The 16,747-nt window shown below is 50.3% G+C and overlaps 1 protein-coding gene and 1 long non-coding RNA gene across 2 annotated transcripts in view; one reads left to right on the top strand and one right to left on the bottom strand.

Moving 5' to 3' along the window:
* The first annotated feature begins 1,152 nt into the window (after positions 1 to 1,152).
* The window catches only part of EGFLAM (EGF like, fibronectin type III and laminin G domains), an 81,134-nt gene continuing 65,539 nt past the window's right edge, over positions 1,153 to 16,747 (top strand). Inside the window, exon 1 of the mRNA XM_060190967.1 lies at positions 1,153 to 1,351. Within this exon, the coding sequence (XP_060046950.1) occupies positions 1,258 to 1,351 (94 nt within the window). The 5' untranslated portion in view covers positions 1,153 to 1,257. The remainder of the gene's footprint in view (positions 1,352 to 16,747) is intronic.
* Positions 4,115 to 15,766, bottom strand: LOC132538565 (uncharacterized). Its single transcript, XR_009549902.1, has 3 exons — positions 15,554 to 15,766; positions 5,229 to 5,287; positions 4,115 to 5,115 (listed from the first exon to the last, which is right to left on the bottom strand). It is a non-coding gene; the product is annotated as an uncharacterized LOC132538565 (long non-coding RNA).

The raw sequence follows: 16,747 nt of genomic DNA on the forward strand, positions 1-16,747 counted from the left end.
TTGGAAGCTTCCCTGTTCTTTATCCCTCTGGGAGCAGGGACCCAAATTCTTTATGGGGAACAGAAGGTGGGAGTTCTGGCTTCTGTCATTGCTTCTCCACTGGACATGGGTGTTGGCAGGTGGACCCACACCCCCAGCCTGTGTCTGTCTGTCCCTAGTGGGGCAGGGCTCTGGGGAGAGGAGACTCCAGGACACATGAGTGAGGAGGGAACCTCTAAACTGGGGTCAGAGGCTGGACTGGAGTGCAGGGGAGATAGGGCCTAGCTCCCTCCCCTCCAGGGTCTCTGACCATCACCCCACACAGCCCTTCACCCCTGACTCATGCACTCAGATTTGAGGCCAGCTGCCCTGGGATGGGACCCTCAGTACCTGCCAGCCACCAGCGTGGCCTGCGAGACCACAGCCTCATGCCCCAAGGCACAACGGGATGTCACAGCCAAGTCTCCCCAAAGCGCGAACTGGGGGCTGCCAGGGGGTCTCAGCGTGGGCCTGGACCCCCGCACAGGGCTTGTTAACTTGAAGCTTCGTTTCCACACACCCCCCGCCCCACCCACTGGGCCATCTCAAGTGACCTTCTGCTTGGAGGGAAGGCCTCTTCCCAGCCTTGGGGTGCTAATCTCCCATCTGGAGACTCTAAATCGCCTTGGCCTTCTTAGTGCTGCAGGCGCAGTCTCCCTCCCTCCCTCCCACCTGCCTACCCCAGTCCTCCCTTACCCCCCGGTGCAGCCTTGGAGCGGGAGGGCAAGAGCCCAGATTAGGGGCAGCCCCTCGCAGGGAGCAGGGTGCCGCCCAGGGCTTTGGGGGAGGTGTGGGGTTCAGGCTGGGTGGGGGCCACAAGATCTAGGGCCGGAGGGCTCCTCCCTGCCACCCCAGGCGCTCCCGTAGGACCACCCGGCCCCGCCACCTACCTGCAGGCCACCCGCCCCCGAAGGGCAGAACTGGGTGGGGCTGGGGGGTCGCCAGAGGGGCGAGGGGGGAGCCGCTGTGCCGGGTCTGCAGCGCCCGCCGCTCTCCCTTCTTTCTGGGCGGCTGGAGCATCCCTCCGGCTGGTCCCGCCCCTTGGGCTCCCCGCCCCGCCGCATCTCCACCCCTGGACCCCCGCCCCCGTCCCCCAGGTACTTACTCCGCCGCGCCGCTCGCTGGGCTGCACTGCCCCGACCTCCCGGGCCGCCGCGCTCCCCCGAGCCCACCTCGCCCTCCAGGACAGGGGGACCCCGCGCCCCGGACAGGCCGCCTTCGCTGCGCCCCGGCGGGAGGATGCTGACCCGAGCAGCCCTGCTGCCGCTCTGCCTGCTGGCTTCCAGCCTGGGACCCTGCGCCCTGTCGCTGGGAGCAGGTCTGCGCCGACCAGGTGAGGCGCTCAGGTGGCCCCGCTGCCTGCCGCTGTCAAGTGTCCTCTCCTCCCAGCTCCCACTTTGCTTTTTCCTTTTCTTGATTTCTGTATTGGGGGATTACGGGCTTACCATCAACAGTGAAATGCAACAGAACTTGGGCTGGAGTTGGCGGCCTGCAGCGAAGTCGCCGAGCTGGGGAGGACTCGGGTCCTGGAGCGGGATGGCGGAGAAGGGCCCGGTGGGGCGGGATGGCAGTGGGGAGAACTGAGCAGGGCCAGCATGTGTCCTAGTGCTGCTCCTGTGCTGGCCAGGGCGGGTCTGGCTGCCTTCACCAGCCCCAGCCCCGCTGAGACCCCAGCCTCCCTCTCCACTTGTTCGGAGAATTTCCCAGGCACGGTGCCCCTGGAGGGCTTTGTGTCGGATCACCCAGAACTGAGGGTTAAGGAGCCACCAGACCGTCCCAGTCACTGAGAACTGCAGCTGCAGGGAGTCCAAACAGCCCCTCCAGGCTCTCCGGACTTCCTCTTGTCCTCTGGAGTGCTTGCAGCCCGAGCCCAGCCCTCTGCTTTTGCCCTGGCTCCAGCGAGGGCCCTGGCCTCTGCTTTGAGGGTACCTGCTAGGTTATGTTTCGTTTTGTTTTAAATTGTGTTTTGTATTCATGCCTTTGTGATTTGAACAAAGATGTTCAGCTTCGTAGAGACTCAGAGCACTGCAGGAAACAGAGAAGACAGGGCTCACTTCCATTTCCTCTAACCAGGCAACAACCTCTGCGTATTTTTTGTCCACTTGCCTTTGCCCCCTTTTGTAGAACTTTTTTTTTTTTCAGAGGGGAACATTCGGCACAATAAAGTTCTTGACGTCGCTTCCTGGATAACGATTTTTTTTTTTTTCTTAATTCTTCTCTGCTGAGACTATATTTAGACTTCTGAAAAAGCTGTTTCTCCTTAGTTTACTTTGCAAGAAGTTGTCTTATGGGATTAATTATATCTTGGGAGCCATGGGAAACAATATGACTTTATTTGAATGCGGTCTGCAGTGCTTTCCAGCAAGCGCAGCCTTGTTTTCACACAAAGTCTCCCTGAGAAACAGTAAGAAGTGGGGGGAAGTCACAGGCCGGAGAGAGACTGTGTGTCGGGTCCCCTCCCTGCGGATGCTGAGCAAGCCCTCCCTCTGGAAACCTGGCCTGTTGCCTTTCAGTTCTTGGACCTTCTCTCAGCTCAGGGCGGACCTGTTACCACTTGAACCCCGTGACCCGTCTTGAAATCCAGAGTCACTAGCAGGGTCTTCAGTGATCATGTTGTGAGTCCCTCTGCTTGCACAGTTAAGTCTGGGAGACACGAGTGCAGGTCAGTGTTATAACTCATACTGTACCGTTCTGCTTTCACAATCTTTAAAAAAAAATTATTATCTTTATTTACTGGATAGAGAGCCAGAAGTCAAGAGGGAAGGGAATGGGAGAGAGGGAGAGACAGAGAGACACCTGCAGCCCTGCTTCACCACTTGCAAAGCTTTCCCCCTGTGGGTGAGGACCAGGGGCTCGAACCTGGGTCCTTGTGCCCTGTAACATGTGCGCTCAGCCAGGTGCGCCGCCACCCGTCCCCTGCTTCACGATCTTCCTACCTGCACAGTAACACCTATCTTCAGGGGTGCTTACGCTCTGCCTTTCCTAATTTCCTCGTCTAGAGTCACATGGAGATGGATTGCACGCTGAGGGTTATTCGCAGAGTCTGAATAACAGAGCACAGTGGTGTCTGCACGCTGTGCTCTCGGAAAGACGCATTTCAGTCCACTTAGGTGGAAATAAAAAATGCTTCAGAGAAGGCTGCTGTAGAAACTATCTGTGGTTGCGTTACTATGTTGCCATCCTTATTTTTAAATTGTTGCTCTCCTTTAATTTTTTTTTAAATTATCCTTGTTTATTTGTTGGATAGATAAAGCTGGGTGGCGGTGCACATATTACAGGGCCCAGGGTCCCAGGTTCAAGCCCCTGGCCTCCACTTAACCTCCCCATTCCCCTTCTCAGTTTCTCTGTCTCTATCAAAAACACAGAGAGAGAGAAAGCCAGAAATGGGGAGAGAAGGGGTTGGGGGAGAGAGAGAGAGACCGACCTGCAGCAGCTTTCTCCCTCTGATGGGGACCTGGAGCTTGAACCCGGGTCCTCGTGCCCTGTAATGTGTGCACTCCACCAGGGTGTCAGCACCTAGCCGGAGCAGTTCCTCTAGGGTTTTGTTCAGATATCCGTGAATGTGTAGGCTGGCCTCTCTGGTTGTATTTGAAGCACAGACAGTGCTTGGATAGTAGGAATTCTACCTTTGGAGTATGAAATGCGTTGCATTGGAGGCAGCAGAAAGACTGTTTCTGGCTAAAGGCAGGTTCAGGCTAGAAGCAAGAGCTTCCCATTATTTTGCAGTTTCATCCAGACACCAGCTTTCAGGTTGGAAAGCGGCTCGGATGAAAAGACGAAGCCTTTATAAACTTCAGTGTAGACTTTCCTCCTGCGCTCATTTACATCCCTTGGAAAGACTAGTTTTTGATCTGGAAAATTGGTCCAGATTAAAAAAGAACCAGCATTTACTCCACTTGGCTCTGAAGTGAGCTGCAACCAGCTCATTTGTAATCTTCCCCAGACAGCATCGGATCTTGCGAGTATCCACTGGGGAGCATCTGTGTACAGAAAGCCGCCGGGTCTGTGCAGCACTTAGAAGGTGGGTGGGCTGCAACAGCCCTGTCCTATCTCGACGGCTCTGTCTGTGGCCTCACACTCCTAAATCCACTTGGAGCAGCCTTGGCTTCAAAACCAACCTGTGACTCCTCACCTCCAAACCCAACCCCCATCTTCACTTTGCTGAGATGAAAGGAACCTGGAGCAGCAGCTTCAGTCAGGGATGAGCCTACTTGGGCTTGGAGGGAGGCAGCCCTTTCGCCCTCTGCCCTCTCCGATCTAGATAGCTCACCCAGTCACCAGATATCCCCAGCAGGAAGGCCGCTCGCTCATTTGCTGAGAGCCAGGGGGCAAGGAGAGCTGTCAAGCTGAGACAGAATAACCGCGACCCCAAGGAGGGCTGCTTGCTCAGGCACTGCTCTGAGCGCTTGAAACACTGCTGTAACTCCTTCATAAGCAACCCTGTGAGGTGGGCGCTATCCCAAGTTAGCTGCAGGGGAACCAGTGGCTCAGAGAGATTAGTTGTGTCACTCAAAACCACACGAGTACTAAGTGCTAATGGAAACATTTGGGCTGTTATGTTCAGAGCCAGAAACAAAGACAGACCTTCAGCTGCCTGTCAGCAGAGGCACCTTCCTCCTGGCTGAATACAGACCAGCCAGGGTGAGGGTGTTATTCTGCGTGTCCCGGGTCAGTATTCCACACGCCCTAATCAAGGCCTCCGGAGACACCAATGTGAGTGGTCCTGGGATAGAGTTCTAGATGCTGTTGATTACAGGGGTGGGGTGGTGGGCAGCATCGTGGGCACCTTCTTGCTTTCTCTGGTGGGAGACTGGGAGTGAAGGCTTGTGGGGAGGGGAGCAGGCAGAGGGTCCACTGGACCCTGAACTAGAAGAAGGGGCTTGGAGTCATCCGTGAGTGATGGGGCCCTGCACTTGCCTGAGTCTTGGTGGTGTCGACACACAGCTGGCCAGAAAGTCTTCACTTCTTTGCAGACTCAGTGACCATCAGAATAGAGTTCCCTAAGAGTCATAGACCAGGGGCTGGGCGGGCGGCACACCCCATTGAGTGCACGTGTTACTACGTACACGGACCTGAGTTCAAATCCCTGGTCCCCACCTGCAGAAAGGAAGCTTCGTGAGTGGTGAAGCATGGCTGCCTGTGCTATTTAAAAATTTCTCTTCCATCCACATAACACCTCCATTAGGTTATTTCTTAATCTACCAACTCACGTGAAATCTCTTTCTCGATCCTTTCCTCTCACCCCTTCTGCTCTCAGTTTCTCTTTGTCCTATCAGGAAAAAGGAATCAGAGATCAGGAAGAAAGTGTAAAGCCTGCATTTTATAACCAGATCAAGAAAGAGTAAGTGACTTGTTTTGGTCAAGCTCGGAAGCTGGCCTAGAGCTGGGAGGCAGGGCCTTGTGAGTGGGCTCCAGCTCTCAGCCTTGCTCCAGTCCCAACAGGAAGCTCAGCAGAGACCCTTGTGATGCAGACTTGGGGCCAGAAGAGAAAGGGAATCCAGACACAACTGGACGGGGCACATGAGAAACCACACATCTCCACAGGCAGGTTGATAACTCATGGCACTAACTCTGGCACAGTGAGAGACAGAAGAGAGAGGGAGAGGGAGGGGAGAGAGGGAGAGAGGGAGAGAGGGGAGAGGTAGAGAGGGAGAGGGACAGAGAGAGGGAGAAGGAGAGGGACAGAGAGAGGGAGGGAGAGGGAGAGAGACAGAGAGGGAGGGAGAGAGAGGGAGAGGAAGAGAGACAGAGAGGAGGGAGAGGGAGGGGGAGAGGGAGAGGGTCGGAGAGAGGGAGAGGGAGGGGGAGAGGGAGAGGAAGAGAGACAGAGAGAAGGAAGGAGAGGGAGATGGAGGGGGAAAGGGAAAGAGGGAGGGGGAGAGGGAGAGAGAGAGAGGGTCAGAGAGACAGGGAGAGGGAGAGGGTCAGAGAAAGGGAGGGGGGAGACGGAGATAAATCTGTGAGAAACAGGAGGGGCTTGTCTTAACTCTGCCTTTCTAGCTTGCCTGGGGTCCTGGGACAAGGTCTGGGTTCAAGGTTTTCCCCTAAGGACCTGGGACTCCACAGTCATCTTTAAGGAGATCCAGGTCTCTCATTTTTCCTTTCTACCTCCTTAGTATTTCCCTAGCAATAAAACTGGCCTGAAGGAGAGACAGACTCAGGGGCATCTGAGAAGGAAAGCAAAGCCTGGAAGGGCAGGGGTAACTGGAGACCAATGCTGCTGCCGCCCGGTGGTCCTGGTGGCGGGTGGGGGATACCTGTGTTTCTGTTTGCAACAATCCAGTATATGGCTATTCCTGTTATCGTCATTGGATAGAGACAGAGACACTGAGAGGGGAGGAGGAAGCAGAGAGGGAGAGAGACAGAGAGACACCCGCAGCCCTGCTTCACCACCGAGAAGCTTTCCCCTCACACGTGGGACCAGGGGCTCGAACCCGGGTCCTTGCGCACTGTAATGTGAGCGCTTAACCACGTGCGCCACCACCAGGCCCCTTAGCAGATGGTTTCTGCTCTTAGTCTGACTGACCAAGGCTTGGGGCCTGGGGTCGATGTGCCGCATCCCCCGTTACCCTGAACAATGTGGTAGTCACATTGGACTGGTTCTGCCTTCAGGCATAGTTTTCATCCAAGTCCTCTTTCCAAGGCATGTAACGTGGAGGGTTCTTTTTTCTTTTTGGAGGGGTACCCCTAATTTTCCTTTTTTTTTTTTTTTTTTGCTTCCAGGGTTATTGCTAGAGCTCCGTGTCTGCACTATGAATGTGGCCTTTTTTTTTTTTTTTTTTTTTTTTTGATAGGACAGAGAAATCAAGAGGGGAAGGAGAAAGAGAGACAGACAGACAGACTTCAGCACTTGTGAAGAAACCTCTCTGCAGGTGGGGAGCGGGGGCTCCAGCTGGGATCCTTGTGTAGGTCCTTGTGCTTTATACCATGTGCGCTTCACCCGGGTGTCACCGCCTGCCCCCTCCACCATGTGCACTTCACCCGGGTGCTGCCGCCTGCCCCCTCCCTTGCTTTCCTTCCCGACCATTTGCACCCCACCACAAGGCTGACTCAGATTGTCTTGTCTCCTGGGGACCACTGTAACTCAGAAGGAACGCCAAGGATAGAGGCTAATAATGGATGGAATAGTACAGGGAAGCCTGCCACCCCGTGCCCCTGAGAAAATCCATAAAGCACTTTAGTGTTTCCTGTGAGGGAGGAAGCTTCACTGTGTGACACTGTGCATTGCTTGCAAGGAGGGTTTTTCCACAAAGCAAAGGTCTTTTCCCACCTCCTGGCTACTTTTCAGTCCCCCTGGGTGGTAGCTGGGCTAGAAGCTCAGAGGCCCTGATCTCTCACCTTTTGCCATCTTTTCTCCCATCTCCCTCTCACCAGAGGAAGATGGGGCCGGAACACACCTCCCCAGCTTCTCCTTGAGAAATTCGGCCCTCTGCAGTTTGTCCTAGGTGCAGCTCCCTAACACCTAACTGCTAGTCTCTGTGCACAAGAATCCGCCTTCTAATTTGTTTCTACTTCACTTCTGATCCACGTAAAGAAACTCCCATCTCTTAAGTGCATGTGTTACCGAGCGCAAGGACTTAGGTTCAAGTCCCTGTCCCCACCTTCTAGGAGGAAAGCTTCGTGAGTGGTGAAGCAGGACTGCAGGTCTCTCTCTGTCTTTCTTTCTCCTCTACCCCTTCCCTCTCAATTTCTTTCTGTCCTATGAAATAAAATAAAAATAAAGCTAAAACATTAAAAAAAAAAACCCAGACACTTTTTATTAAAAAGGAACACTCATCTCTCTCTCTCTCCTTGATTCTCCATGAAGTCAAGGTCGGGGGTAGACGTAGTGTAACACAAGGCTGTACTTGCTTCTTGGAATTCTTTCTCATGGAGGGATGACTTGGCTAGAAAGACACTGAGTGGTGTTTTTTGTTCTTGTTTTTCGCCACAGGACTGGAGCTTCAATAACCTTGGAATTCTTTTGGGAGTTGTCTGTCTGTTCATGGTGTGCTGAAGCTTAAAACTGGTCCAGGGACGGACTTCGTTTCTGGAAGACAGAGACTCAAGTCTTGGGGGTGGGCTTAGGCTCCACAGGGTGGTCTAGTGCTTCCTGTGTCCTCTCGTCCTACCTACCTCGTGCGTGAGGTGCTTTCTATGAAATGAAGGGCGTAAGGTCTTGATTGACCTCGTCAGGATCGCTGTCACTGGTTTAGTGGCTGCTGGAAATTCACCTGCTGTCTGGGGCAAGAGAAGAATCTATTTCTGGGTTAGAGAAAAGTGAGGTGACAGGCTCAGAGCCCACAGACCAGTTTGTAAGGAGAGTCCCCAAATCCTGTCTTTGATCTCATTAGCTATACCCTCCCCATTTGAAGAACACCAGCTTCCCAGAAGTGCCTTAAGTACCCTGGAATGATCCAGAAGTCATGTGCTTCCTTAAAAACGCTAAAGAATGGGAGTAGGGCGGTAGCGAAAAGCGCAAGGTCCGGTGTAAGGATCTCAGTTCGAGCCCCCAGCTCCCCACCTGCAGGGGCGTCGCTTCACAAACGGTGAAGCAGGTCTGCAGGTGTCTGTCTTCCCCTCCTCTCTCCATTTCTCTCTGTCCTATCCAACAACAACGACATCAATAATGACTACAACAATAAACAACAAGGGTAACAAAAGGGAATAAATATTTTTTTAAAAAGACTGAAGAATAGGAAACCTCTCAGGGGAGGGGATGGGATACGGAGTTCTGGTGGTGGGAATTGTACCCCTCTTATCCAGTAGTTTTGTCAGTGTTTCCATTTTATAAATAAAAATTTTTAAAAAGGCTCTAATTATATGAAGGATTGAGGGTGGGAAGGGAAGGGGAAACGTGAAGATAAGATTAGCAGGCTGCCAGCAGGTGGTGTACTCTTCAAACTGGCTAAGAGGTTTGTTGTTTGTTTTGTTTTTTGTTAGTGATTTAATAATGATCCAAAAGATTGTAGAATAAGAGGGGGTACAATTCCCACCACCAGAGCTCCCTGTCCCCTCCCCTTCATGGGAAGCTTCCTTATTCTTTATCCCTCTGGGAGGATGGACCCAAATTCTTTTTTTTTTCTTCTTGTTTTATTTAACAGGACAGAGAACAATTTTTTAACTATAGTTTTTGTTTGTTTGTTTGTTTTGCTTTTGTTATCAGAACACTGTTCAGTTCTGGCTTATGGTGGTGTGGAGGATTGAACCTGGGACCTTGGAGTCTCAGGCATGAGAGTCTGTTTGCATAACCATTATGCTATCTACTCTCCACCCTGGACCCAAATTCTTTATGGGGAGCAGAAGGTGGTAGTCCTGGCTTCTGTCATTGCTTCTCCACTGAACATGGGTGTTGGCAGGTGGACCCACACCCCAGCCTGTGTCTGTCTGTCCCTAGTGGGGCAGGGCTCTGGGGAGGGGAGGCTCCAGGACACATGGGTGAGGGCGTCTGCCCAGGGAGGTCAGGATGGCGTCATGCCAGCATCTGCAACTTGGTGGCTGGCAGGCTGTAGGATATAAAGCAGGACAAATAGTTTAATAATCAGGAACCTAAAGGCAGGAATAGAGCAGATGAAATTTGGGGCCTTCATGTGGGAAGAAGCCCAAAAGTCCGAGAGTGAGTTTTAACCTCCAGCCAAGTAATTCTGAAACTTCCATGTGAATAGGAACTATTGAGTGACAGGGGTAGATAGCATAATGGTTCTGCAAAGAGACTTTCATTCCTGAGGCTCCAAAGTCCCAGGTTCAATCCCCTCTACCACCATAAGCCAGAGCTGAGCAGTGCTCTGGTATTAAAAAAAAGAAAGAAAGAAAGAAAGAAAGAAAGGAAAAAAGAAAAGAAATAGGAAGTATTGGAGTGTATATAAAACATCTGTTCTCTCCTCTCTCCCCTCCTCCTGCTTTTATTTCTTTCTTTCTTTATTTTTTCACAAGAACATCAGGTGCCTTGACTCAAGTGTTTCCCAGTCCACAATTTAGACCCCAGAAAGGAGAACTCCATGTCCTTCCTGCCCGCCTCTTCCTTCCCTCCAGTCCTGAGGCCCAGATTCTCCGCCTGTCTGGCAGCATCACGCCCGCAGCAGTGAGATGCCTGGTGCTCAGCTGCTGGGTGGTTTCTGAAGGCTGGATGGGAGGTGGATCTGGGCTCTGCTAACGGCCTGAGCAGCCATCTCCCCTGAGCGGTTTCTTCTATTCGCTGCTGTTGCTATTATTAATTATTGAAAGATCCGCAGTTTACAGTCTGGTCTTTAATACACAGGTACAACCTCTCCTCTTCCTCTGACAGATGGTGAGGGGACACAGGAGGACTCCAGTGTCCCTCCATCCCATCCCTCTCCCTCCTTTCCCATGACCTTTTTGGTGCAGCACTTCACACCTCTGCTTTCTCTCCCCCGCACCGAACAACTAGATAGGGTAGCACCAGGAAGGTTTGAAAGTGTGGCTGCCAGGTGTGTGGTATTGCTTGAAGACTTAATTTACTTATTTATTTTGTTTTTACCAGAGCACTGTTTAGCTCTGCCTTATGGTGGTGCAGTGGATTGAACCTGAGACTTTGGAGCCTCAGGCTTGAGAATCTCTTTGCATAACCATTATGCTATCCACCCCTCCCCTTGAATACACTTCTTTTAGGAAGTGTAACCCCTTGAGTGCTGGAGGATTTTGTGCTTGTTCATGGTCTTGGGGGTGGGGTTGTCCAGTGGTGCTGCAGAAAGCAGCTGGTCCTGAAGGATTATCCAGAACGGAGACCCCTGGCTCGGAACTGTCCAGGGAGCTGAAGAGCGACTCAGGTTACGTGCTGGTCTGCAGTTCTTCAGCAGATAGCCCCGGTGACTTGGGAAGCCAGAGCAGGCTCGGTGTTCCTTCTTCCTATTCCTACAACTGATTCTTGTATTTCCTGAGCCGTGAAAGCACTGCCACTTACTCCAGATCAGCCCATCGGTTTACTTCCAGGATAAAAAACAAAACAATGAAGCAAACTGGTGCTTTGAAAATGCTGCGGTGATATGTGAAGATAAGACTTCCTTATCCAACCATAGTCCGCATAATTATTAGGACCTTGGTTTACCAGAGCAGCAGGCGTTAAACATTTGGAAGCTTTGATCTCTTTGCTAGTCGCTCTCTCCCTCCTCCTTCAAAGACACTTGAAGATTCTACCTTGGTCTGACTCTGCAAATCTTGAGCAATTTAAATCTTAAGACTTGTGTTTGCTGACAGGGCACCTAAAATCCCCGAATCAGATTGAATGCGATGTTAGAGTTGTTTATTTTTCTTGGTGCAATAAGTTTGTATTAGTCATTTAATGGTTTACGTTGTGCAAGAGACAGTTGTATCGGCAGGCACTTTCCTGTAACATCTGGGCTGTTGGAAACACAATACTTAAATACAACCTGCCTTTAAAGGCTTCCTTGGACAGATGGCTAATTTTATTGATCTAATTTAACCCCAGGAATACCATGATCCTTTCCTCCTAATTCTTACAACGAGCAGAGAAATAAGTAAGACGGATGATGACTGTGAGTCAGATGCCTGCTACATCGTTTGCAATTTATTTTTTTGATAGTGTCAGTGTAAACAGTCACTGTGTGAGCTTCGTTAGTCTGTACCTGGAAGGGGGCTTGATTAACACTTGAGGTGTAGCGGGGTGGACTGTGCCTGCTCCTGCGTAGGGCTGTGCATGTCTGGGTCTCTCAGGTACTGTGCTGTGTCGATGTTTCCGTATCTTGAATTCTGCCTCAGTGCTAGCCAGCAAAGTATACTCCAGGGCTGGTGGGTTACCACTGGGAGAACAAAATCTTAAAGTCCAATGTCAGAGGTGGCTGGAGAAATTCTTCAGACAGTTCATTTTATTCGTAGATTTTCTTCAAGTTGGGCAGCTACTCTCCGTCCTGATCCATCTTTCTATTCATATTCTCAATTTTGACACCATCTTCCCAGACAATATTTGTGTCCACCTGCATGTTAGCTATCAAACTCAAGCAAAAACTATGAAAGTCATAGGCCCCTAGGGGCGTACCTAAAATGATTTCCTAGCTTCTTCCCACCCTGAGGTCCCTATTCTCATCTGCTCTATTCCTACATCTTGGTGACTGCTTATTAAGCATTTTGTCCTGTTTTATGTCTTACTGCCTTTCCGCCACCAAGCAGCAGATGTTATCTTGATTCCATCCTGACCTCCCTGGGCAGACGCCCTCACCCATGTGTCCTGGAGCCTCCCCTCCCCAGAGCCCTGCCCCACTAGGGACAGACAGACACAGGCTGGGGGTGTGGATCCACCTGCCAACACCCATGTCCAGCGGAGAAGCAATGACAGAAGCCAGAACTCCCACCTTCTGCTCCCCATAAAGAATTTGGTTCCAGACTCCCAGAGGGGGAGAAATGTCAAGGAAAGGTGACCAGAGGGCTCTGAACTTCAATTCTATCAGGACCCGGAGAGAGAGGAGAAATGAAGGAGGGACATTGGGAACTAGCAATAGGTGTAAGTGTGACTTAGGAAGGAAGAGAAGGCAGGATCATGGCCAGGGGGAAGAAAGGGCCAATGGATACAAATAGCCAGACAGTTATAGAAACAATAGTCAACCCTGTCTACAACCTTGGTGGGCTACTGTAGCTTCCAGTGCAGGGCATGGGGATTCAGGACTCTGGTGGGGGAAAAGGTGTAGAATTATGTCCCTCTTATCTTACAATTCTGTAGTCAATATTAAGCCACTAAAAAAAATTAGAAATTCAGGCCAGAGGGCTGTCTAATTCGGTCAAATTAATCTTCTCATTGACGAAAGAGCTGATTCCCTACAACTGTGGCTCAGGATCCCTGGTTTGTGCATGAAGAAAGAATGTTGCAGTGAGCAATTAACTCAGAGGCGGCAGTCCCACAGCCAGTCCTGCTTCCCTGACTGAACAGAGCCGATTGTCTGGTTTGCATAGGTGCTGACGAGCTGACCAGCTTTAGAACTGTGAAGCTCCGGGTGCTGGCTAACCTGCTAGTTAGTCAATTAGCTAGCTAGACCAGCAGCTTTAGGTCTCAATGGCTTGACTCATATCAATTTCCCATGAATTATAAGTCTGGAGAGTGACTTTTCCAAATCGGACTGCTTTCTTCCCAGTAGCTCCTTGAATTGTTGGCATTCCTATATTCAATAAACAAAACTAATCCCTCTTAAAAAGTAAAGTAACTGCTCAGTGGGTTAGAATGGAGTTTTGAGGTACATTTTTAAGGCCAGCTTTTCACCCCTGTTTTCTAGAAGTTTCTTCTATTTTTGTCCCTTAACAAAAAAAGACTACTCATGGCAGAATAATTGATTCAACGAGAGACACATCTTAAAATATAAGAATTTTTTTTTTTTTGGTATGTCACACACAGCCTGCTGTGATGAGGGTGAAGATGGTGTGGACTAATCTCAACAAAAATAAACTGACCCATCTTGGTTGAGTCACTGCACCTCTTAAAACACTTCCATAGAAATAATCTCAGGAGTTGAGCGGCAGCACAGCAGGTTAAGCACAGGTGTGCAGAAGCTCAAGGACCAGCATAAGGATCCTGGTTCGAGCCCCTGGCTCCCCACCTGTAGGTGAAGCAGGTCTGCAGGTGTCTATCTTTCCCTCCCCCTCTGTGTCTTCCCCTCCTCTCTCCATTTCTCTCTGTCCTATCCAACAACGACGACATCAATAATAGTTACAATAAAAAACAACAACAAGGGAATAAATAAAGGGAATAAATAAATATTTTAAAAAGAAAAAAAAGAATTAAAGTTTAAAAGAAAGACTCTCATCTGATCTTGTAACACCTGACCTGCTGCAAAGTCCAGAACAGACGGTTGAGCAAAGAGTAGACAGGCCAGGTGTCAGCCCAAAGCCCCAGCATTCTGCATCCCACCAGTCTGTCGTCACCCCTGCAGCTGACAGACAGAAGCAGGGTCCCTGAAGCGTACCCCCCAGGTCTAGTCCTGCGTCCAGGAGTGACCTTGGCGTCTTTGTGCAGAGGCTCCGCGCCTGCACAGAGTAGATACCTGACCGGAACTTGGCGTTAGCAGCACTGCGTCATGCAGAATGCCTGGTGGCCGAGAGGTGTTTGCAACTTTAACTTGCTGGGAGAATGGCCCCAGAATCTTCCCCAGACTCCCTACATGAGACCCTCATGGGGTGCCAGAGGCCACCCAGTTGACTCTACTTGGCCTTGAAGCTTTCTATTCTTCCAGTATTACCTCCCTAGTGCTGAGGACCTAGCAGAGATATTTACTAAATCTTCCATGTGGACTAAAGTTTACCATTCAAGACTTTGGGCTGCCTGTTAGTTTCTTAAACATCTCTTTGATGTTCTAGGAATTTCTGATTGGCATAAGTAGATAGATAAATAAACCACTAAGTTGAAAAGAGAAGTTTCCCCTTGATGGCTATTTCCAAATGGTTGATAGACTTTACTGTAGCTTATACATATTACACGCAAAACTTCAGTTTGGAGGAATTACAAGAGTCCCATCATACAGGCCTGGATTTGAATTATTGCTTTAAAGACCTATGAATGCCTGAATTCAGAGAGTTGCTGGTCTCTTTACGTCTTTGACCTCTCAGACATAAGGCCGCACCTAGCCACTGTGGGCATGATAAATGACTTTTTAAGGTGACTCAGGTATTTGGTGCCTAGTTTGAACGCCACCATTATTCTACACTTATGGTTTATGCAGAGGTAGAGATGGCTTCCGTGGAAATGGAGCTGAAGGGAGTCATTTCTTCCATTTTACACTGTATAGATTCTTGGAACTCATGACCCCAAATGATGACTTGTGTCCAGATGAGTCATAACCATGTAACAGCTAAGCTTGAGTCAGCTGAGCGTTTAGTAAATACAGCCACCCTTTGTCTTGACTCTGTACAAAACAACAAGACTGAAAATCGTGTTTATTTAACCTCTTCGGTGGGAATAGATTTTCAGGTATCACTGCTAAGGCTTCTTGTCCACCCAAAGCAGTAACTTGTGTTAAGAAAAAAAAAATCATTCTATTAGGGGGAAATTGGGGCTGAATTTGTTCCCCACATGTTTAAAGATTTGTCACAGCATGATTGTTCTGCTAAGATACTCTCATGCCTGAGGCTCCAAAGTCCCACGTTCAATCCCCTGTACTACCATAAGCCAGAGCTGAGCAGGGTTCTGGGAAAATAAATGAATTAAAAAAAAAAAAGATTTGTCGCACATAAACTCAACAAAGAGACAGAGGCAGAGAGAGAGGTAGAGAGAGAGGGAGAGGTGGAGATGGGGAGAGGGGAGAGGGGGAGGGGAAGAGAGGGAGATAGAGAAAGAGGAAGAGAGGGAGAGAGAGGGAGAGAGAGAGACAGAGAGACAGAGAGAGAGAGAGCCACACTTAGAGGTGTAGCTTAGGAATACCCCAGCCCTGCCCTTGCCTCCTTGCTAAGCCACACAGTCACCACTCCCATTCCTGGGCAGTGACTTCCTTCCCCTTCCCCGAGGCGCAGGTGTTCTGGCTTGGTGCAGCAGTGTCTGTGTCCCCAGGTACTTCCTGTCATTTCTGACCTCAGTAAAATGACCTTTCCAACCATGGTTTACCTGTCAGTTAATTCAGTGAAGTCCTCTTGTGCCTCCCAGTGGGAAGCTGTTCCTTTCTCCGCCCGCCCACTCCGCTTTGTATTTTGTTACCAGTGAGATTCACGTCTCCCGTTAGGTCTGTAAGTTTGCCAAGGAAAGCATGATGGCGTCTTCCTTGCCTGCTGGAGTCTTGCAAGTAGTTGGCCTTCTCTGAACTCTATGGAATAGAGAACAGTGACCTTGTTCTGGGCAGATAGGCTTTAACATCTCAGGATTCCTTTGACCCTGCCCCCAACTCCCCGACTCATTTCCTTCCTCCAGCATGGGAGAGAAAATGTGTTCCTGGGCCAGCTGGTGGTGAACCCAGTGGAGTGCTCATGTTGAGTGCTGGATGTGCAAGGACCAGCTTCAAGCTCCCAGTCTCCACCTGCAGGGGGAACTTTCACAAGGGGTGAAGCAGGTCTGCAGGCGTCCCTTTGTTTCTCTTCTCTATCTCTGTCTCTCCCTCCCCTCTTAATATCTGGCTGTCTCTAGCAAATAAAGATAATAAATATTTTAAAAGGAGAGAGAGAGAGAGAAAGAGAGAGAGAGAGAGAGAGAGAGAGAGAGAGAAAAGGTATTCCTTCCACGTGTCAATATTTTTGCTCCACCTGAACAGACGATGGAAAACCCACAGCACAGTATGATTTAAAGAAGGGGAGGACTGGGGGATGGGCAGCGGTGTACTGGGTTAAGCGCACGTGGCACAAAACACAAAGGCCCACGCAAGGATCCCAGTTCGAGCCCCCGGCTCCCCACCTGCGGGGGAGTCGCTGCACAGGCGGTGAAGCAGGTCTGCAGGTGTCTGTCTTTCTCTCCCCCTCTCTGTCTTCCCCTCCTCTCTCAACTTCTCTCTGTCCTGTCCAACAACAAAAATGGAAAAATGGCCAACAGAGCAGTGGACTGGTAGTGCAGGCACCTAAGGCGAAAAAAGAAAAATGAAAAAGGGAATGAGAGTCAGTCTGCATCAGTCTGTAATTTAGATCTTACCCAAGCGCTGCTGAAGGCAGTAAGACTTGTGGGCATCTGAAGAGTGTCTGACCGAGTCTGTGCTGTGAGCTATGTTCTCCTTTAGGAGAACATCACGGTAGAGTCCCACGTGAGCTAAGGGGCTGCTTCAGGCCTGCTTTTCATCACGTTCATGGAGGGGATGAGACAGAAACCATGGTACCAACT

Source organism: Erinaceus europaeus, chromosome 5 (assembly GCF_950295315.1).
Source record: "Erinaceus europaeus chromosome 5, mEriEur2.1, whole genome shotgun sequence".
NCBI classification, from domain to species: Eukaryota; Metazoa; Chordata; class Mammalia; order Eulipotyphla; family Erinaceidae; genus Erinaceus; species Erinaceus europaeus.